Source organism: Zootermopsis nevadensis, unplaced genomic scaffold, assembly GCF_977971745.1.
Source record: "Zootermopsis nevadensis isolate Lab colony 2312 unplaced genomic scaffold, Znev_1.0 Znev_ptg000021l, whole genome shotgun sequence".
Taxonomy (NCBI): Eukaryota; Metazoa; Arthropoda; class Insecta; order Blattodea; family Termopsidae; genus Zootermopsis; species Zootermopsis nevadensis.
In genome coordinates, this window is record NW_028259153.1 from 13853643 (window position 1) to 13878009 (window position 24367).

Genomic DNA, 24367 nt, shown 5'->3' on the forward strand with positions numbered 1-24367 from the left:
ACAAGGAAGTAAAAAGGACTACAAACTTCATAATTTGTAATTAAATCGATGAGATAGGCTAGGCATACGGCATTAATGGGATAAATAAGAAATGCATACAGAATGCTTACTGGAGAAACCTAGGCATAATTGGTAGGATAGTTTCACAATAATCTAAGGTGCATGGTCTTTGATCACTTGGTTGTGGTTTGAATTCCACTCGGCGTGTCCACATTTTTTTGTATTATGCAGTCATAAATAGGTCAAAGGCTTTGCAATGGGCTGGTGGCTGAAATACACTGAAGTGGCTTTACTGTATGTCTAGTTGTACACTTCTACACATCATTACAGAAATGAAAGAATCACCACTCATACAAAAACATGTTGTTAATCAGATATGTCACTGCAATATCTCCACTTTTTTAGTTTAAAAACTACAAATATTACAAAATTTTAAAATTGAAATGTTCAACATTTCATCAAAATATTAGGTGACAAGATACTTTCTTTTCATTCATTTATGACTTAGTCTTGCAACAAAAAACAGTCGATATTGTCATTCTAATTGCAAATAAAATCTAGATGAAAGAACAATCCATTATTATATAAAATCTAGAAAATTAAGAAAGCATACAATTATAGTTATACCAGCTACAAAATAATGTCTGGTTCAACAGTAACACCTCAGTAACACTGTACGATGCTCCAGCACATTGCTCTCCATCCCTAGGGCAGGGCCAATTTCATTTAAGGTCAAGAACTTACTCATGATAGCAACATGCAATCAAATATGCACGAATATTATGCATGTACTATAAAATACTATTGTACGAATAGTACTCGTAATCATACTGGCCTAGTTTTCACAACACAGGTCTGTTGACTGATGGAGTGTAACTATGGAATAAATTATATTAACCATAATGTTGTTAATCTTCTTTGAAAGACATCTTCATCTTGAATGGACCTCTCAATCTATCTCAGCCTTGCCACAACTCTTCCTCCTCAATTTCTCACAGTAGTCCTCCTTCAGTATCTGCAAAATATTTTCTAAACTGCTGTCCCCATCTTAATCTGTTTCCATTCTGGTCATTTTCCTTAAACCGTCATAAAGTTTTGTTAGTTATTTTGTAAAATATATGATCTGAAGCTTTCATGTCCTGAGGACAAAGACGGTTCTCATTAAGCCACCTTACACGGCTGATAGCCCAAGAAGAATTTATTATATTTGTAAAATATAATTTATGAATACTGAAGCCCAAAATATCAATCTTTATATTACATACACATTACAAATTAACTGTTCATTTATGAGTTTATTATGAACCTTTTATATTGATATGTGTTGATCTCTTCTGATATTCTTCATTTTAGTTAACTTGTCCTTATTTTCATTTTATTACATTTAACCTTTACCTTTTCCTGCTAGTGACTTTACTGAGCAAATAATGAATATACTGATAGGCCTGCCAGGATCTGACCTGGCTAATGCTCAGATGAAACTTTTCTGTTCCATTAATTCATGTTTAATGATAAGGGATGGTATCACAATGCAAAACATTTTACTTCCTACACTTTCTCCATTTTTATACTGACCCCCTAGGTTACTAAACCATGAGATACGACAACTTTGTTAAATAAACATTAAATGCTGCTTATCACCATACATGTTTTGGCCATAATATGCTATCTTCAGGGACTTCACAATACCGTCAAGTGGCCATGGCACTTACATAAATTATTGATTACTATACTAGATTAATAATTTATAATTTATGTGAACTTCATGCCTGATTGAAGGTATGTGTAGGGCCCCTGAAGATAGCCTATGAAAACCAAAACATTTATAGCAAAAATCAACATTTAATGTTTACACAAAAAAGTTGTAGCTGGTGGTTTATCAGTAAACCAAAATTATTTCTTGAAACTTCAACAGGAATGCAGAAGTGGATAGACATTGTCAGATATTTTGTTGTTCTCCCATTTTTTGCATTTGTGATATCCTTAAACTGACTAAACATACTCATATTTTCCTTTTACTGAACTTGTATACACTGATAAATACCAACTGTAAACTTTATCACAGTTTAACCTTCACTCTTTAATTCTTACAGCTACTGGAACTGCAAGACATATCAGTAAAGATTTTATCCTTTGAGGTCATTAATTTTTACTTATCCCATCAAGTCCAGTTTATTTCATCCAAATTTTAAAACTGTCAGATTCAGTCCAAAGTTAGACTGGAATGTGACTTTCTGAACTAAGGAGTGACTAAGGTTCAACTTCATGTTATTTTTATTTTAACATGCTTCAGGACAATATCAATTTTTCATTTAATTCTAAAATTGCAATTTTCAACTGAGACAGGCTATAATTTCCAAACTGTTATGAAGAGTCCAACACAGAACTTAAAATGTGAAATTTCATAAATTTCTTTGGTGTAACTGTACATATATCTGACAATATGTTTACTTCATCATTGCATTTTTCAACACTTATTTGCTACTCCAAGATACCAACAGCTTTTGTATGCCTCACATAAGGCAATGCATGCAGAATTCCAATGGCAATGAACTGGAGCATCCTTAAGTTAACAAACTGATTTCAAATAAATTATTTATCTCTAAAGTTACGATATGACAGTGCTTTAAAGCCAGTATACATGTCCGTGAGCAAAAGATGACAAAATGGAAATGCAGCAACAAGAATATTATTTTTGTTATTTTCATTTCTTATGACATAGATGTAAATATTGTACCAATAAATCCATCAAGGAACAAACACCATCACAAATGACTGGTAATGTTATACTAGACATGCTTACATAATGGGCATGTTCATAACTGAGCCAGCTATAATGGAACATAGTGGTTTATCCATTTATCCTCACTGCCTACTTTTGTTAAAAATGGCCAATATAATATTGTGTTGCTGCAACTGCCAATTTTCTACTTTTGTATAATCTGTACAAAACGTGCGCTAAGGCAGTGATGTGTCTCAACATTAAAACACTTTGTGTCACGTGATCCAAGGCTTCTGAAGCCCACATCAAATTGTTCTACCTACATACACCCCTCTCATGCAGCCAGCAGGTTCTTGATATTCTTTGGAGTTGCTTCTTCATTCAAATGTTTCGTTGTATACCTGAAAGAAACATTCAGTAACATTTCAACAGTATAAAATTAGCCAATTCAGTGCCTGTCTCAAACTACGTAAAAAGTGCCAAGTATTAAGAAATTAGTTCTGGGAGGAATTTATGATAGCCTATTCAAATCAATGTTTCAGACTATATGATGAAGACAGCAAGAACTATGAATGAATGATTATAATATTTGGTGATCATTTTCTGTGCTTAATTTCCACAATTACAGATTGTGACTATGTGATATTTTTCAAATATAATTTCAGACTTTCACACCATTAACATAAACAACAGTTCAATTAGAATTTGTACATAAATTATGTTCTCCACACAAAATTTCATATCTGTAATGGTTCATAAGCCATCATCATCACACTGAATGCAAAATATAGACTCTGTACAGGTTCCATGTTGTTTTACAAAGAACAAAAAAGAAATCCTTAATAAAAGTTACATCAATCAAACCCTGTTATAGCACCACATTTTGTCTACCACCAATACTGGTATTAAAGCAGAGGTGCTTTTCGTTTCACATCAACACAGTGCCAACTGATGGGTTTACCCCATAAAAGGAAGAAATCGATGGCAATATTTTGCTTGCTTGCACCACGATATTGTAATTGTAGGCACGTCTCCCCCCCCCCTCCACGCACCACTTCACACTGCCCTTTTTGCCATGTCAGACAAATTAAACTGATTGTGACTATGCAGTACAAACTCGTATCTGCGTTGTACTTAACTTCCTTACCATGACCAGACTAGCAACTGTTTTCAAACTGAAGTGTTTTTGCACACTGTATGTTAGTGACTCAAAGTGTGTGGAAAAGACTTTCATTACAGGAAAGTCCACTACCTTGTAAAACAGCATAATGAGGGGTGGATCTGTAACTGTTCTAGAAGACTTCTTGGAATATCATGTTACTGTAAGCAGCTTCAACTCGGTAATGTTTCCATTTTCAAATTAATGCCAGTGCTATAATAATGGACAATAATAATGTTCTGTTGAGAGTTTGGAAAATGTAGATACAAGATAAAACACCATTAAGAAAATCAAGGGTAAGGAACAGATAGATATAAAAATGAGAGAAAAGACAGTACAAGTACAACAGATGTGGTTATGGGAGGACACAATAATATTGAAGGCTTTGTTTGTCATAAAATGACTCTCCCTCATTGAAAAATTAAATGGATGATGAAAATGATGCAGTGTTTTGCATGATTTCACTTTGTACCAGTATTCTCTAACTGACATGTCAGAAACTCACCTCAATGCATTCAGGAGTCCTTCAGATCTGGAAGCTGGTTGTTCCTTTAGTAGCTTCACACATCCCTTCACCTGTCACCAGAAAACCAAAAACTGAAACAGCTGTATACAGCAGTTCATTGTCAATTACAGGATTACATTTCTCAAAAAATTCAACAGTTGGCAAGACCAAGGTAATAAGAGACATTGGAAGTTCAGGGGAACAAGCTGCTATCAACACTCAACAAAACCTAACCAAACTGGTCATTCCTTTGCTAAACACAGAATAACATTAGACATTAAATACAAAAGTGTTACAAAAATGATAATCTGAAAGCAATATATTTTCTTTAATGGTATATATATTAACTTGGGAAAAACAGATTTGGGTCTCCAATAAAGGAACACAAAGACAAAAACCACAGTGAACATATTTGGAAAATATGTGTATTCTGATGACTCTTGTTTTAGACCTGAACTCTACTTATTTTAAAAAAATTAATATAGTTTACACCGTTTTCAGACACTGGATTAGCATTAGGAATCCCAAACTTACATAAATGAAAGGAATGAAGTAATGTCAATAGTTACAATAAATGCCATTGCCTGTTTCACTTAAATCACAAGAGCGAAATTTTGGATGCTAAACTGTCATAAGAGAACAAATCACCTTCACACTAGTATAACTAGCTGAACTTCAGGTTCTGTTACCAGATAATTCAGCCACTTCAGTCAATTATCACTTGTAATTATTGATATCAAATTCATACATAACTTCAATTTAAAAATCTTCTTGTTGTTTCTCCTGGAATTAAGCCATAAAAATAAACAACTGTAAGGAACACCTAGAAAGGTAAAGTTTTCCTTGTGGAGGGGCATGGATGCAAGATTCAACATACATTCTCTTTACCCCCAGGGTGGACCAAAGAGTGTCCAAATGTTGTATGAAAAGAGAGTGCCATGCTCCTGCTGGTAATTGGTCCTGGTCATTCAGCCAGTCACTTTGCTGACTGAAATATACAACCTCCAGAAGAAAGGAATCATCTTAAAAATAAAGCAGTGCAAAGACTGTATCATACATGTATACTTACATCTACATTGGAAGCCTTAACAAATGCTCCTTGTGGATGAACGTGATCATACAGGATGACCAACCCAACCATAACTCGAAGTACAAATAGCTGTGTTTCCTCTCGCTGGAACTGAGCAATCAAGTTTCTGGAAAAGTGTTTCAAATATTATATACAAAGTACCACAGAGAATAACATAGGGTGACCAAAATGTCATGCAAATCTTACTCAGGAACTAGTCTTAAAACAAGTTTTACTGCACTTCATCACTCATCTTCATGAGATGGAAACAGCTGCTAAGAATTGATCAGTACTGAGTTTATATTGTAAAACTTGAATGGAATGTAACTTCCACCATCTTCTGTGATTGTGTATAAATCATATTCCAATGTTGCAAAAAAAGCAGAGTAAATAAGTTAACAAAATCACATCATTTTTCTTGTGGGTTGTGTGACTTTTCAATAAGTTTCTTATGAAAAAAACACATTCTACTTACGGACTCTCCAGCATGCGCAAGCAAACTTTGGCCATTGTACTTAGAGTCTCTGTTGTATTTTCAATTGGAATGTCTGAATTCTGGAGGTAAAAAAAACAAAAAAAAAACAGCCAAGTTAGAAGTGAAGCTATATTCCATTTAATTTATACTGTGGACATATATGGTGATCACACTTTAGGTTTTATAGGTATGTCTCTATATTATTTAGGTATTTTTTGAAATGTTTCACCACCATATAGCATATGTCCTTATGATACCATAAGTAATACTTAGCAATGCCAGTTTTCATTCTACTTCCTTTATACGACAAGCAAAGATAAGTTTATGGTATGAATAGGTCTGTAAGCATATTATTCTAATAACTTTTCAACAATGAAACAGATTCTTGTGAAATGTAGCATTATAATTTTTGTCTAATTTCTATTCAAGTGTATGCATTTAAATAAAAGCAACACCATCAATCAGTCACCAGTCAGAACTATGTTTCTTCTGTTTAAAGGAATTTTAATTATGTTAATCCATAGTATTTAAACTGTTTGCTAAAAACAATACACCTTATAATAATTATGTCTGTGCAAATATATATTGCAGAATTCAAGTGGTCTACTGAATGGGTTTTATGTACCCTCTTATTAAAGTTATATTCACTCTGAAATTCATTACTAACATTTTCCACTATCACTATTTTTTTAACATGGGATACAGAGCAGCCAAAAGCATTTAGAAAGAAATCTTTTGTATATTTAGAATAAGATAACATAAAGTGAGATTAAGTTATTTAATGATGCTCAAATGTTGAGGTCTGCTGAATGAGCAATCAGGTTCAAAATTTATTGGAAATTGTCTACTTTCCTATTTCAGCAGCATTAAAATATGGTAGAGAATGCAAATACAATGCAAGAAATATCATCTACTGAAGAAGTGTTGTGCATGAATCTCTACAAACCCTTGTACAGGTATATACCATCCGTTATCAAATAAATAGATAGTACCTTATCAGCAATTCTGCCCTTTCCTTCACAGCAAATATTTAAACTTATGACTATTGAACAGCATTGTACTGGGAGTGGGCTGAAAGATGCAAGTAATGGCATAAATGTCAACAACCCAACTGCCTGGGAAACTAGTTGACCATCTAACTGACTGCTGAATCAAACTGAACCAGTAACTAAATAACAAATTAATTTCTTACTAACCACCATGTGAAAAAATAAGTAACCAACCAATATCCCAACTGATGCATAACTAATGACCCAAACTACCTACAGGTATCCAACAATCCAAATGATGACTATTTAATAACACTCTGGTAACAGAACCCAAAGGTTCAATACTGCTAATAACAATGTATGCTAATGGACACGACCCTGAGCTAATTCAATCTAGTGCTACCCTTCACAACATATCTTCTCCCAATTTCCTTCTCAGTTTCATTATATTGACACTCTCAAAGAGGTCTCCCCACCAAATTTCTATAAGCATATATTCCTTCCCACATCTGAGCTACATATCACTCTTAATCTCCACCATATGATTACCCTAACAATATGTGTGAGGTGAAGCTTTCACGGCAACTTCTGCAGAAGATATGGTGTATTCACCATTCAGTCACCTGACACAGCTCATAACATGAGAGTCTTTCATCAATATGTATGAGGTATAAAACATTAAGTTGCTTGTTATGTTCTGCATTCACAGTGTACTTTATCTTTCTTAGGTCATTTATTATAACACTTAAGTAACTTACATCCCTTGCATCAGCTTGCCAACCAATATGAGTGAGGGTAAAGCAACACCAACACAATCATATAACAATACTCATTATATGGTTACAGCAGTGAATGCAATGTCAGTCTGCACTTGCCTCTTTGACAAACATGGATGTGGCCTCACTGAGAACTTTCAGCATTGGAGTAGCATGTGCATAGAAGAGGGACATGCGGTTAGCCAGCTCATTGGTCACTTCTCTTGTGTCATGGTGTTCAAAACCATTGTAGCTTGACATGCGTTGCCTTGTAATGGTGCGTCTATAGTAGCTAAAGTCATTCTGAATAGCTGGTGTCTTCATCTGCAGAAACAAACAGTTCATCTCTCAAAGAAGCACACCTACTTCAAATTCACAAAGTCCAAAACTCAGACAACATATGACCATTCTGATTGAAGACCTGCATGGCCTTTCTCAGTCACTCTAGGAACATATTGGGGCAAAGAATTAAAATACAAGGACTTTTGGACAGCACTGAGACTGAGATCATATTTTGAACATATATCTTGCAAATTATCATATACATTAATGTGAGTTATTTGCAAAGAGCATGCAAAATTAATGTGCTAGTATCACATATTGTCAGAAACCACTGTGCTCAACAATAAACTACATGGAACAGAGTCCTTCTTGAGGAGCTAATAGTTGCTCAGCTATTCAAGATATTTTCCACCTTTTATGGAACCCAGAAGTTCATTACCATATTCACAAAAGTCTACTACTGGTCCTTACCCTGCATCAGATAAATCAAGTTCACACACTCCCACCACAGTTCCTTAGGATTCATTTCAATATTACCCTCCTATCTAGGCCGAGGTCTTCCAAAAAAAAAATTGTATGCATTTCCCTTTTCTCACATTGGTGCTAAATACCCTGCCAATTTCATCCTCTTTGACTTTATAATCTTAATAAAATTTTGTGAGAATTCAACAGATACAATAAAGTATGGCAATGAGAATTTATACTAAAAGTTTACGATTTAATGTAATTTGCACTGTGTCAGTCCAATATAATCTCTACATGAATCTGAAATCAAGAAATTTTTCTGAGAAATAATTCACTGTACAAAAGGATTATTAAATAACATAAATGAAAGCTCATGTTGGATATTTAACTAAATATAAGAAAAAATAATGTCTGGCTCTACACAGTACCTATCTTCACATGTCATCATTATTATCACTCAAGTACAAAGATAAATAAAAATGTGAAAACAATCTGATAATATGAATGTATACAAGAAAGAAGTACCAGAATATCAAAACTGAAACTTCAAAGTTAAAAATGTTTATTATTACAATTTACAGTCATATATCAATGAAGAACATACCTTGTATTCATCAAATTTTAGTACAAATTCAAGAATCTCAGCAAACTGTTTAACAAGGGCCTGTTGAGTTTCAAGATGCTGTGTGGGTGTCATGGGTCCAGAACATAGCTGGAACAGAATTTTGGGAACTACCACCTCTGCAAACAGATGTACAGAACATGTAAGTAGAACATCCGGAGGGGGGGGGGGGGGGGGGGGGGGGACCAGGAGCCTATTCTGCCATGACAAATTCCAAATGATCCATGAAGCACTAACATTACCCATTTTATATGAAGGACTGAACATAAATGAATTAAAAATCACAACCTTTAGCCAAAAGAATAAAAAAAAACAGAAAAATAAAAAATCGTGAAGATATTACAAGTAGGGCACACTGGCCCATAGCAAAATACCTATCATGGAAGTCAAAATTTTCTGTAGAAAAAAAGTTCCAGCTTTAACCCTCTCCTGGCCTAAATACTTAAGGACACAAATATGTAAATTGTTGTTCCCAGCCTCTGAGACCAAAAGTATTTGTTTTCTTCCTACTTTCTAGTGGCATCTGTTACAGAATATAGTTTCAGTAGACTGCATGATGTAAGAGGGCAATGGTACTAATCACTTCACATATTGGCTACACATCCAAGTTACTGTCTTCACATTAAGTAAAATAAAATAACTGTTTATTAAACAGCATCACAAAAGTGTGGGGTTACATTCAGTTATGAATTGGATTAAAAACAGAAGTTTCACCTAGCTCAGTAGAGAATTCATAAAATCGCTTCAACCTGGAGACAAGCGGCATCACAGCCTGCCAAGCCTTCTTCTGGAACTCCTCTGTTGGAGTGGAGATTGCCTAAGGGGAAAAAAGCACGATTAATTTCTTATTTAATGACACTGTATCAAGTGTGAGACACATATACTTTCTACGATCAGGAGAGTATTGTCCCAGCAATTACCAAGATGCATGTGAAACTAAAAAACAGTACCTATTTTAAAGCAAGTTGCTTAAGGCTGAGAAAAGTTGTTCAGAGCCTCAGCTGTGAATGAGAAAAACAAGGAAGTACTAAGAAAAAGACATAACCTATATAGTCTTTGCACATATCATATTTGACTGCACCCTGGAAGTACTGCATGGAAGGTTGGCCCAATGTTCATAAACAATAATTCAGGATAATGGCATTAACAGAAGTAGCAATAGTAGTGACAAATGTACTGAAAACAGTGAAAGAGTAGGCTCATTAGCAGTGGAAGTATATTTGTAAGACATAGTTGAAGTACCATGGCCAATTTACCAACTGAAATTCTATTCTACAGGTACAAAAACAGAATAGAAAACTTTCTCTGTGCAACATTACCACCACAGCTGTGACCCTCATCTTTCATCTGTAGTGACTTTATATGGACCACCAATGCTATGACTAGTAACTTGCTTTTAGCTTTTCATTCACAAAGTTTTCCAGCCAAAATCAGCTGTGCCTGTGATACTCACTTCTCGGATCTCTCTCCCTGCTCCTTTGTAGCACTGTATCTCCTCCAGAATTGGCTCTGAGTTTCTCAGCACACGCTGTACTTCCTCAAATGTCTCCTGCTCCCCGTCTGTTGGTTGGGCATCTAACGACAGTAACACAATCCAGCTTCTTGCTAATGCTGTATAACAAATTCTGGTCCCAAATAGTCACACTTGATTCATTTTCATTTTGTTCATAAACTTAATAAAGACTGATCAGAGCACACTATCTGCTTACTTTTTACTGTTATTTAAAGCTGTTGAATCAACTCATAGGTTATATAGCATTGAATGTGAAATGAGAAACTGATGTGAGATGGAAAAGATCTGGCCAAAGCCTATTTTAAGATGCTATACTGATATTTCCTTAGAAGGACTGAGGAAGCCCATGAAGCCTCAGTCAGGAAAATCAGTATCCTGGCTAAGAGATGAACCAAGAACCCTCTATAAGATGTTGGAAAATAAATAAACAAGTCCTAATCCCCATCAAATGTTTGATATAACATGAAAAAAAAATTCTTTTTGAACAAAAATTTAGTTAAAAAGATATGATGAAGAAGGATCCAACATTTGCAACAGTATGACAATGAAGTCATGACTTAACAAAACCCAACTGCCTAAAACGAAATCATTACTGACTGCCATTATTGACAATATTGATATCAAACAGATCAAAATGGTGCAGCAGCAATAATCTTGTCGGATATCTGAATCTCAGCTAGGTTATGGACATCCTGGTTTTCCTCAGTCAATACATATGAATGCCAGTACAGTACCATGAAATATGCCATAGCTGCCACCTTGTTAATTCTTATCTACTCACCATGCATGATTTTCTTCCCATCTCAATCGATGCTGTATAACCTATTCAGTTAAACAGTGTCAATTAACCTAATGTCCAGGGCTTGAAAAATACAGCAGTCTGTCCCAAACAAGATGATTTTGCAACCTGGCAAGCAAAAATTGACAACAGTCACTTATATTAATGGTGCTCTTTTTTTAAATTGCTATGACTTCTTTTTACAAGCTTGCAGTGCCTTTCCAATAATTTAGTCACATAATAATTGGTTTAAATCTGTATAGGAATTCATAACTTAACAGACCTGTCTCACTATATTGGTAATGAAGTCACATTATGACAGAATGAACATAAGGCCTAGATAGTGGTCACATAAAATATAAACACAATTTTGATTTTTATCATGCTACAAGATTTGTTAAAAATACAATCTTAATTAGGTACAGTATAGTCTACATTTGAAATTTTATGTTATTGTTATTTAATATTCTGATCTAAACAGCTAACTACTGTACATGAAGCACAAAAACAGGCTCATAACCTAGAGTGGTATTGTGGGTTTGGCAGGCTAAAATATCATGTTTGACTTCTGTACATTATCACAGTTTATAACAAAAACAGGAAAAACTTTACAACAGAATGACCATAAGCTAAAATCCCTTTAGAGTGAGCCTGTATGACTCTATCTACTGCCAAACTTGCAGTAAAATCTGTGTTTACTAATCACACAGATATAACATTACTTGAACTAAACTTACACACAACAACATTATCTGTCAATGTATTCAGATTTGTTGAAAAATATAAGTATATCCCCAAACACAATTAATGACATCTGATTTACCTTTTCACAAAAATAGCTACAAATATCTATCAGCAAATAGCATATCAATGTCAGAACAGAAGAGCATATTTATTTATTTACTTGTGGTCTATTTAATTATGTGCTTTATACAGCATTAAATAATAAGATGATCAATGAATAACAAATGAGAAAGGATATGGAAGGCAGTGGTCACAGCCTAATTTATGGTACTATCCTTGCATCTGCTTATAGGGACTGAAGAAAACCACAAAAAAAGACTCAAGTCAGTATAGGCAGTCTCTAGCCTGAGATCTGAACCTGGGCCCTTCCGAATAAGAACCAAGCATGCAATTTATTGCCACTTAAGATTTTAATATTACTATTTAGATACAGCAGGCGTATGCATCAGACACAGACTATTGCAAGTCTACTCTCAAAATATGTTTGCAGTTTATTTAACGATGATGACAGTAACTCAGACCACACAATGCTGAATGACATTAATGAATCAGAACAGATATGGAAGGAAGTAGTTATGGTCTGATTCAAGGTACTGCCTCCACCTTTCTTGTGAAGGCACTGAGTAAAACTATGAAAAACTTAAGATCAGGACAGGTGGTGTCCGGACCGGGATTTGAACCTGTGATCATCGATATACGAAGTGACAACCACTTGTCCGCAACATAATGTCTTACGGCATAGAAGGGACTGGTGTTTATCAGTTTCTTTGTGGTTAGGTTAGGCCACACATAAGCCTTTTGCACAACCAAATCCCGTAATAACTATTACTGACTTAGTTCTCACTTTTCAAAACAAGAATCCATACTACCCACTCACTTTCAAAGTCCAGAAACACGTCGTACTTCTGAGGAGAGCAGCAATTGGAATCATCGCGAGCCAGAAGGCTCAACAACTTGCCCATGGTCACCTCACTGGTCTACTGTTCCATCATTCTCATATCTGTAAATAGTTTTACACACGCAGGCACTTCAAATCAGAACATTTCCAAACTATGTCAATGTAATATATAGCCGTAAAGAATTGTTACGTTATCTATTAGTAATAGATGCAGTAAGTGTTGCGTCTGAATAATTTATTCCACAAACGGGTTTCAGTGTGGCTGATAAGATAACACGCCCACCGACTTTCCTTAATCTGTCAAATTCATGCTTCCTAAGTGCTCTCAACACTGATCCTCATATAGGACTCCTTCGATCCTGTACTAATCGCTACAACTACCAATACTTGTTTACAAAAACACGTTCATATTCGTGAATAAGAAAGCACCCCTTTCACACAAAACTCTTCAACCCTCCAACTTCGTCTGCTGCTAGTGTCTTGCACCGCGCTTTGTGGGGACGTTTTTGTTTCTCCCTACCTCTATGCTGTTGCCATCTACGGAGAAACGGCGGACAATTCGAATGTAAAAGCTGAAACAGGCTTAATTACGCACGCATTTACACACACACACAAGACAAAGACACATAGGATATGGTTTATGATTGTTCATGATTGATTGTGCACTTAACATTGTGTGTTATAACAATGTTCTCAGTAATGGTACTAGATGGTATGTTACCATTAGACAGATTTTAGAAGTATTTTTAGATGTATGTCTGAAGGAAATAAAGGTACGAAAGAGATAAATGAAAACATAATATGATAAGGTATGAAGAAACAAAAGAATTAATTCCCTGTTGAATTTCAACGGGCCTTCCCCACCATGTGTAGTGCGGGGTCTCATCTGTGAGTAACACTAACTGTATGGTATGGACGTCCTTGATCAATCTGACAGAGAAGTCCTTGATATGGGAACCGAAGAGTCATAAACATCACAAAAACCTGATATTAAATGTAATATCAAAACATGGCAGTCGTTACGGATGAATATTTCAGAAGCATACTGCGGACTCCCGCAGCGCGCAGAGTTGGCACTGAGACCGTTGGTTCACGCGGGAGACATATCCTGCTGCTCTCTACTACTACTGGCGTATGAGGTTTACTCGTGGGTCTTCTCAGTACATCCAATAAAATATTGACACAGGACATGACATTTTTCCACAATCATCGTGCTTCATTATTTGTAAACATCCTGTCGATAAGTTACTAAATAATATCAACAGCAGATATCATATTGTAAAATAAGCGAACACTCAATCAATTAGAATGTGTTTGCACACAGGTCTAACTCGCATACGGCTCAAATCTGTATTGCTTGAGATTTTTCGTCATTACTCTCTTTCCTAGTAAAGTTTGGGAAAAGCTTTGAACAAATCACGGCAGTGTAATACTGTTCAGTTCGTTCACAATTGCATTGAATTATCTTCATTTAAGCAGCGATAGATACCTTCCTCATAATTCTGAACGTCATGTTTTAGTGGTTAGCACCCTTACTAACCATTTACGGACACCCAGGTTTGATTCTCAACTGGAAGGCCCGCTATCCTGATTGACTGTGTGATATTCTTCAGGCTCTCAAGGCATAATCTAAAAAGTACCTTAAAATAAACGACGATAGCTTCCTTCCACATCTTTACCAATTCACGATCATCTTTCAGCACAGTTAAAAATGTGCGATTTTATATAGGCCTAGCAAGAAACAAACGAATAGGGCTCATCACCGTCACATTTTTCTGCAAATGAAAGATTGTCATTAAATAATCTACGGAAACCGAAGTTGTAGAACGAGTAAGATTCAGATTTCAGAAGTCTGAGTAAGAGAGACAGAGCGTATGAATGCCTGTTCTCCCACCAACATCCTGTCGACAGCAATTATCCAATAAATGTCGGGAAGACTGCATAGAGAGCTGACAGAAAGTACAGTACACACTGCTGTACAAACCAGGGACATAATAAATACAACAATGAAGTATGTGCAGTCTTGAAAATTATCCGTTTCGGCAAACATTGCAATTGCCAACTTCGGGGTAAATACACAATATTTGCCGAAACGTCGGATAATTTTCAACATTCGACGCCGTTAATCACGAAAAGACGAAGTTGTACATTGAATTTCAGCCGCGAAAACCTAAGGACAAGAACAACAGAAGTATGTCCGTTCATTTATTTATAGGCTTTTCTCAACTGTATGTGTTACACAGCGTCGAATGGGATGATGATTGTGTACTAAATAAGGAAGGATGTGGAAGTACACAGCCGTGGCCCCTTTTAACATATTATTTCAACGTTATCCTATAGGATATTGTAGGTGCGTCATATTGTGATTTTATTTAAAAATAGTATTAAAATATATTAAAATTGTCCGTCAATCACAATAAAGTAATATAAGCAGTCAATAACCAACCTCGCTCCGATACGATGTACTTCTGATCTCTCCTCTTACAACTTCGATATTACTTCTCTGGTAAGTTTATACGTTTACTTTCATTATTTATTTTGTTTTCTATATTCAATTCCATTAATGGTTTGAATCCTTTAATTCACAGACCAATATACGCAGCATTAACATCACTCCGACAATACGATTGTATCAATGATATATAATACAACAACAAATGTTGATACAATGTGAAAAATGAAGAAATGATAAGAAAATTAAATATTAGTAATTGAATTAAGAGTTTATAACATACACCTGATGACGGCTCTATGAAAGCCGAAACATGTCGAGAATGTTCCATATGTAAATCGAGTACTCGATACGGAACAAAAGATAATATTTTAACCATCTAATTATCTTATATTACTTTATTGTGATTGACGGACAATTTTAATATATTTTAATACTATTGTTATCCTATAGGTATAGAGAAAGGTCACAAAATACCTGTATCAAATAGCCTGCGGGGCAGACACATCAAATCGGGACCTCCCAAACACAAACTAAACGCTAACCACTACAATACTACGTTCCGTCATGTCCATGCTGTCCCAAACATTTTGAGACTAGAAGCTGTAAACCACCCACTGATGTTAAGAACTCCGAAATAGGTGTTACAGGTAACCCTAAAATCTGACCACATGTCAGTAGCCACACATTTTTGGGTAGGGACTGGAGAAAAAAAGTCTTGTTCACAGGACCAATCACACACAGGTCGCTTACTGTGCAACGTGGAACGGCACGTGAAACAACGTACAAAACTCGTTGAGATCTGTAACTTGTTTGAAATATATTTTTTAACGAAATGCAGGCAAGAATCATTAAAATGCCAGTTGTGAGGTTGTAATGAAAATAAAAATTATGTCTGAAGGAACTGTTCACGCAACTTCATTTATTCGACCTAAAATTGATATGTGAATTCATTAAGAGTTGTTAATTAGCTTTATGAGAAATATATTTACAGTTGTAATATATGAAGATGAAGGCAAATGAATGATAGAAAATGCAAAGACTGCATTGTTGTTGTTGCAGGAATCGTTTATTCATTTAGATGCTTTCATTGAATGGAGAAGCCTCCGGAGAAAAGCCTTATGAACGTATTACATTCAAAGCAAGTGATCACGCCGTGGTTATGTAAACCAAGAAATATATTTGTAAGGAAAATATTATTATATAGTACACTTTATTTATAATATGAAATATCTTGGAAAGCTTCGTGCCATTGCAGGCTACTACATAACGAGCGTCTGAAATTAATTAACAGGTTCAAATCTGTGCCCGAAGGCCTTTCGTAGCTTTCCTCAGTCCTTAAAGGCATATGACGGAATAATGCGCCAAAATAGGCCATGATTGCTTCTATTCCAATTCATCATTCACCATCGTCCTATCATAAGACGCCGCATGATCTAATCAGTTGACAAAACGTCGTTAAATGCACCAAGAATAAAGATTTGTTACACTGAACACTGTTCATTGTCTGTGATGTATTACAACTGGTAACATTGTGATAAAAATATTTGCGATTCTGAGTTTCCATACTTCTGACGATGTCATTTTATTTATTGTAATTCAAACAAATTTAACTTATTCAATGAGCAAGCAATGTACCCACAATCCATTCTATGGAGCGTAGTTTCAGAAACCATGTCTTAAAAACGACACGGTGTGTAGTTGAAACACGGCATGTGCCCAGTTCTAAGCAGATTTTTGATCTCAAACAGCGTCTAAACTCCGAAAATAAACTTCGGTTCATTGCTCGTCAGTGGGTTCAAGGGAGTTTCACAACCCACGAATGCTCGGATTGCCAGCAGCTCTCGTACTTTACAGAGTACATGAGATCATGTCCGCCAGCCTATCCGCTTGCTTCACCTCCAAAACCACTGAACGAATTTAATTTTGTTTCGTATTAGTGAAAAATCCCAAAACAAAATTTCTAAAATGTATCAGAAACGGCTCGACTAACTCCATGGAGCGGAGTTCTCAACAGCTTATATTCACTCAACTAGTTACGAAGTCATTCGCTTTTTACAAAACCAGAAGTTCATTACACTTTTCACAGGAACCCGCCAAATTTCCCTATCCTGAGAGAGATGAATCCAATTCACACCCTCCCATCCTAAACAGATCTCAGATCTGTCCTCTCATCTATGTTTACTTCTCTTCCCTACAGATTTCCGAATCAAAATTGTATATGCATCTATCTTTCCCCATGCGTGCTACACACCCTGCCCAGCCCACCATCCTTAATTTCAACATGCTAATAAAATTTTATCACAGATGGGTGGCCGTACAGAACATGGCTGCATGAGATGCGCTGTGGGTCTCATGCAGGCAAATACTTTACATCAAACATTTCTCAGTCTTCAAAGGTCATTTAGCGTCCAGTGATAACAGGAAAGATCTTCGCATTCAGTGGACTTGAAAGGCGCTGCAACAAACGAACTTCAGGACCAATGAGGTATGTAGCCTGATTTATTGGAGAATATGCCTCAGTTCAGACAGAAAGAAGTGCTGGAACAATACCTCGGTTCGCATAAGAACAGAAAGTGCCAGAGATTAAGAGCAGACATAGGAAAGGAAAATAAAAACAGAGGGGTCATTAATTACATGCAATGCAGAAAATGACCAGTGGGAGTGGGATCTGTGGGCTGTACGAGCCGTGGATTCCACTCGACACTTCATCTCCCTACCTTTGCCTTTTTTGAAAAACTAAAACACTGTCTCCCAGAATGTCTCATGTTCTCGTTCTCTCATTTTTGAAGAGACTTCACCAAGCTAAAACGTAACATCATCTTTCAGTCACTGTACGTCAGTCATTTTAGCATGAGTTTAATCAGAAAAAATGCAAACAAACTTAATGACACTTTAAATAGTGTGATTACTTTTGACTTTCATATTACTCGTAAAAGCAGCTGGTGGTGACATTCAGTTTTAAATAACATTTTGATGTGATTGTTCCATAATATGAAGAAAGGAGCTTCCGTCTTTGGATACGTCAACATATTTAAGAACAGTTTATTCGGGGTACACAGAAAAAAAAATCCCAGAATCGGAACAAAACTCAATAACGCCTTAAATCTGATTATTCTGGACTTTTTTATGTGTGTGTAATTGGTGACTGTAACTAAGTGTCGCCAGTTCACAAGCCATTGACAGTCAGGTAGTCAGTGAAGAGGAAGCTCCAGGGAATGAATGATGGTGTTAACTAGTCAGATGATGTGTGAAATGGAGGACTGTGTTAACAGAACGGAAATTGTGTGACGTCACTTCCCGGACGAAACTAGGAAAGTGGTAAAGAGGTCTCCGTTTTGAGCACTGTTGACAACGCCCGAGAACAGACTGAGGATCGGAATCAGGACCTTCCAATTAAGAAGCGATGTTCGGTGCTTATTGTTTACAAACATTTCTTGTGAGTCCTCTCCCCTCATCATTATTGAGTGGACCAAACAGATTTATTTAGAGTAGACTGGTCCTACTTTTTCTTCTCTCGGGCCATAAATAGTTTTTCCGTTGATCCAAGGTCCACGAAACCCCTCTTAGCACAATTTCTTTTAAACTAATAGCTAATATTCGTTATTTATACAAACATCGTGACATTACTTATCCAGAAATGACAAATTACCACAGTGTATGATCAAATATAAATTTTACTGAAATGCAGCTACACAAATTACCATAATGTTACATAATATTTTAAATCTGCTCCTGCAACAGCTTGTATCTGACACAATTTTACCCGGAAAACTTGCATTTTACGGTAGTCATAGAGTAAATACCATATGTGGCACTTGTACGTAAGGCAGCGGACAACATAAAAGTAATTATTTTTTAATCTTTCGTAATAAAATAAATAAATGGAGTTGTAGTAACTAGTAATAAATTAACAAATAATTTCACGATCAGGATTAAAAGTGATTCGGCCCGCGGGCCATCAGTTGCACGGCGCTAACTTGGAGAATAATGTCGTTGGGATTTCCCTGAGAAAGTTTATCTTAGTGATCATATGTTTTATGAAGAATCTTACGATGATGGCGTCGACTCACTACAGACGTTCCGGAAAGAAATGATGACATCCACTTCCTTAAAATACTTCCATTTACACAGTAAGGCTAGCAGGAATTATCTATACATCAGTAATTACACAAATTAGTGATCTATTTCTGTTCCCAGTTTTCACTGGTTTTGATTTGCACTGCATAAAATCTATCAGAAATAACTTTAGACATATCAGAAAACTAAGCCTGGCTTAAAAGCTTAAAGTGTACACCCTTCACACAACTTAATCGAAATCATTCAGGAAATGAAGTATGCCCGTGACCAAACAAATATGACCTTCCTACTGTTGATTTATTTTACAAACATCAATATAATAGTGCGTTTAGGATTATGAATTTATTATTTATTCGCTCACTTTTCTATACAGTTTCTCTTGCTTTAGCCATCTAAAGACGCTGTAACAGCTCTGTAGTTACATAGCATTGAATGACAGATGAAATGAATTGGAATGGATAGACAAGGAAGCGCACGTGGCCTATTATAAGGCACAGCTCAGCATTCGCCCAGACAAAGTCAAAGCACAGAAAGTCTTAGACTGGCCAGTTACCGTGCCAGGATTCGAAGGCAGGCCATCCCGAATACAATCGTATTTCGACACAGCGTCCTCCAACATAACTAGTTCAACAGAAAGTAGTTTTCCAGTGCCTTCTTGAAATGTTTCCCGACCTTAGGCAAGCCGTATTACAGCAGAGGTAGTTAGTTGCCGACTTGTCACCGCGGAGGCCCGGGTTCACACTCAGAGCAATCTATATGGCATTTTTATGGAATAGTGACACTGGGGCACGATTTTATCTGAGGTCTACTCTTTACCCCTGTCAACATCATTTCACCGCTGATCCATATTCACGCGTGTATCGTATCGGGCCGGACAATTGGCCCGATAAGGACCGTAGTTCCGCGGAGATGTAGTACATCGTAACAATGAAGAAGGTAATTTGCTTAGAAAAAAAATTAATAACCACTCATAATAATAATAAAGGGCACCAGACTGCAAGTTCTATGCCACGAATGATGTCATCGCGTTCTGAGACGTCGTGGCTGCAATAAAAATAACTGAGTCAGTTCCGTTCTGTATCCATAGCGCGGATTTTATTAATGTTAAAACTGCCGTTTAATGCAAGAGATCCTGGTTCGTGTTGACATCAGCTGTGTATCTAAGAACGAATTTCAGGGAAGGACGTGTTCTAAAAATCCGTTTAAAAAAGTTATTATGCAGATTTTATCTATGATGATTTTTTTCCTCCCCTCAGTTCCTACAAAAATAAAAGAATGTTGCTTTAAAATAGTCCACAATTACAATAAACTGTATCGTTTACAGTTTGTCGTAAATTAAGCCCATCACTGGAACCTGCCATAGGCTAGATAATGCAGTCCACTGCCTTACACCATATTTAAGATCCATTTTAATATTATACTCCCATCTACGCCTACATCTCCGAAGTAGTATCGTTTCTTCATTACAGCTCTGTATATTTTAATATTTCACAATTTTAAATATAATACAAAAGACGAAGGATTCAGCGTAATTAAACTGCTGTACCGCTTATTGTGATTGGTAAATATGAAAGCATTCTATTTAAGTTTCATGTACCGGTAGCATGGCGTATTATCAGATCAATACGAACTAAAATTAAATTTGTCTGACGACGCTGATTTCTCCACATCCAATAAACCATTAAGTGTTCTTCTGAAGATAAAACTTGCAGGCAGACAAACACACATAATCTAATTATGGGCTCGTTTTATGAGATGATTGTAAAGAACACACAAAATGCCATGGTACGCCTTGTGTCTACAGGGAGCAAAGAAAATTAAAACAGAAGGGGCAGAGGTACTGGAAATATAAGCAATATCACCCAAAATTCAGAACGCTCTCCCACATCCTTATTGAAATACATACAGAACGTGTTGAAATGTTTTAATAAGCTCGAAAACTGCACATGATGGCTTTACTGCCGAAAGTCTGGAACCCGTAGCGAGAGTAACATAATGTATTTCAGCGAAACAACTGTATACTTTAGCTTTAACAATTGGCTTCTCATTCATAAACGTCAATAGGCTCGAACATATAACTTGAAACATTTTTAGAATTAAAGGGATGAAGTCAATGAGAAATTTCGGAGTGGCCTGTTACGTAACAAGAATCTAGCTCCGTGACTATATGGGTCACCTGCTCTTATTTGGAGAGTGAAATTGAGATTTCGATAGGCTGGTGAAGTTAGTTGTAGTTGGTGGGCTTTAGTAGTTGAACAGTTTGATTCAACTGCCAGATAGGTACCGGTAGTTTATCTATGATTACTGGTTCATTATGATGAGCCTTGGCCAACGCAAGCGGAGAAGGAAATGGAAGGCAGATAAGAATATTGGAGGGAAAGTGAAACAACAACGATAGTAAGAGGAGAGATTGTGGCAGGGTAACTACAGACCTGCTGGAAAACATTAGCATTTCATTATCATGAGACAAATTATCCATCGTCTAGTAAAATATAAAATATAAAACGTAAAACGACGTTTCGGAGATAGAGTCCCATCTCCGAAACGTCGTTTTATATTTTACTAGACGATGGATAATATCCAAGGAAATTTTTATTTAAATGACTCTTCACCATCTCAAAAAGTTTTAGATTCATTATCATGAGACAAAATTCATAAATTTCTATAATAAATTAACCATCAGGAAAAAAAGAAAATACATTATATTTCTGGAACCTAAGTACATAATTAACTAACTAACTAGATGGCTTACCGAACCCGGAGGTTCATCACCGAATTAACCAAAGCCCTCCACCGGACCCTGTCCTGGGCCAACAAAATCCAGTCTCCTTCACCTCCTATCTCCCATAGATCCCGCCTGAGATTATCCTCCCATCTACGTCTAGGTCTCCCCAGCGGTCTCCTCCCTTCAGGTTTCCCAACCAGTACCCGGTGCACACCTCTTGTCCCATCCATGCGCGCTACATGCCCAACCCATCTCATTCTTCTCCCTAAGTACATTAAACTTTCTTTTAAAGAAAGTTTAAAGAAAGCCCTAAGTACATAAAACTTTCTTTAAACATTTACACGCACTTCATGGAGCTTCTATCAGACAGTTTTTGCTAAGTTTGTCGGTCACGTGAAAAAAAAGGGAACACTGTTCTCCGACTTAGCTTTCAACTTGAAGGCCAGCAACTGCCTCCATCATCAGGGCGCCCTGATGATGGAGGCAGCAAGGACCTCTAAAACGTCGGTAAACTTCTACCAGACTACATGGCGCAACAATCCAGAAGACAGCCATCTTCAAACTCACCGCCGTGAAAATCTCAAATCCTACACAGTAGCAAGTTAACAAAATTACTCTGCGAGAGTTTAGTGGCTTCAAGCATCTGCTTCCAGTAAACGTTCCCAATATAAATTTGCCGTAGGTCACAGTACGGAGTTTTCCTTTGTCAGCTGAGAGTCACGCAGATAATTAAACATTCCTCATTAGACTCTGTATAGACCCAGTTCACATATCTGTTTCTCCTGCAGCCATTTTAATGTCGTCTATCCACCACTAGGCCTCCCCCCCCAAGCCGTCTCTTCTCTTTAGATTTTTTAACCTAAATGGTGTATATGTTACGATAATTGGCAACTGTGAGTACTAACTGAAATTACGTGTAATTCCCAGCTGGTGTCGTATACTCACTCACTGGTCATTATTCATATACCCGATTTATTCGCTTTGGTCATAACACATACATATATTGTTAAACTTAACTTTATCGCCCTAATATTAAGTGATAGGCATAACTTGTGAAGCTACTTACTTATAGGTACGTTGTCAGTTCCCTGTTACTTTATCTGTTTGAAGTTCTGACTTTCTCCTTAATGCGTGTTAAATAAAACAACAAATAATTCATATCTCACATACAAGAACACTGTCACTTTGCATCACACTTGAAAACAACGTTCTGGTACGAGAACTTTGCTTCACATGCGACACTACACTGAACTGAAATTGATCATAACTGCAATGTGTTATGGTGTTTGAACTTCCCACTAACAGATTAGATCATAGATAATACTAGCGTTGTTATAACCCCTGCCACCTGTCGGATGAAAACAAAGCTGCATTACTTTCGACCAGCCACTGGACTTGGCAACTAGCGACATCTGTTAGAAGAGAAATAAAGTTTTAGGTGTGCACAATTTGTTGGTGTCTGAATGACTTTGCAATAGTATTATAATAGTTACGTCTTTATTTCGCACTTTGTCACCGTCTATTGAAAGCCTTTTTGTCCATCATCTGTTGACATTTCTTTCAAAATGTCTCTAAAATCACGTTTCGAGGAACGGATCTCCTTTCGCCATCTGTACAGGAAGACACGTCCTCACATAGATCCGGCAAAGTGGCTGTTTCCGATCAGCATTAGTTTTCTTCTGTATATGCGGTCAGTTACGTAGTCATTCGTACGCGGTCAGTGATGGTTCTCTACGCATTGTAGATCACAAAGCTCACAGCAGCCCTTCGACCGGCATATATTGTTGTGGATAACAGGAATGACTTGGGTGTTCTTGGTCGATACTTGCAATGCATCGAAGACGTCCTTCATCACGTTGTCCACCTTTCTTAATATGTCTTGCCAATGCCTGTAGTCTAGCATCCCAGTGTGTTATGTTGGGTTCTTGGTTTTTTTGTTCGTCTGCCCCAGAGTGTGTGAAAAGTGATGGGCAGAAAAACCAAGAATCTTGCCAATAGATGCTCGTATGCAATAAGTAACAACATCAACCGAATTACCGAGGGGATTATAGCCATTGATTTTTCCAGCACTCTGATGAACCGGTTGCAAGAACACGGAATCCGATCGCCAAGGAACAGGCATATTTATGACGAA

The 24367-nt window shown here is 36.6% G+C and overlaps 1 protein-coding gene across 4 annotated transcripts; it reads right to left on the minus strand.

Moving 5' to 3' along the window:
• Positions 1-274: 274 nt before the first annotated feature.
• Positions 275-23504, minus strand: LOC110831622 (CYFIP-related Rac1 interactor B). 4 transcript variants are annotated; one of them, XM_022067827.2, is made up of 10 exons: positions 23300-23504; positions 12956-13078; positions 10497-10618; positions 9758-9860; positions 9026-9162; positions 7795-7998; positions 5931-6010; positions 5456-5582; positions 4387-4457; positions 275-3123 (listed from the first exon to the last, which is right to left on the minus strand). In XM_022067827.2, exons 2-10 carry the CDS (start codon positions 13038-13040, stop codon positions 3057-3059), a joined length of 996 nt encoding a protein of 331 aa, XP_021923519.1. In that variant the 5' UTR covers positions 13041-13078; positions 23300-23504; the 3' UTR covers positions 275-3056. The 4 variants fall into 4 exon arrangements, with proteins under 4 accessions (XP_021923519.1, XP_087208457.1, XP_087208458.1 ...); XM_087352331.1 differs by lacking the exon at positions 23300-23504 and having other exon boundaries at positions 12956-13691; XM_087352332.1 differs by lacking the exons at positions 12956-13078; positions 23300-23504 and adding an exon at positions 11338-11463.
• Between the last annotated feature and the right edge of the window lie 863 nt (positions 23505-24367).

What these genes read in the sequence shown, in the direction of transcription:
- LOC110831622 (XM_022067827.2), bottom strand. Translation starts at nt 13,040, where the DNA reads ATGGGCAAGTTGTTGAGCCTTCTGGCTCGCGATGATTCCAATTGCTGC. An exon ending in CGTGTTTCTGGACTTTGAAA is followed by an intron (nt 10,619 to 12,955) that starts GTGAGTGGGTAG and finishes TACTGTCGTTAG; the next exon opens with ATGCCCAACCAACAGACGGG. An exon ending in TGAATTCTCTACTGAGCTAG is followed by an intron (nt 9,163 to 9,757) that starts GTGAAACTTCTG and finishes ATCTGTTTGCAG; the next exon opens with AGGTGGTAGTTCCCAAAATT.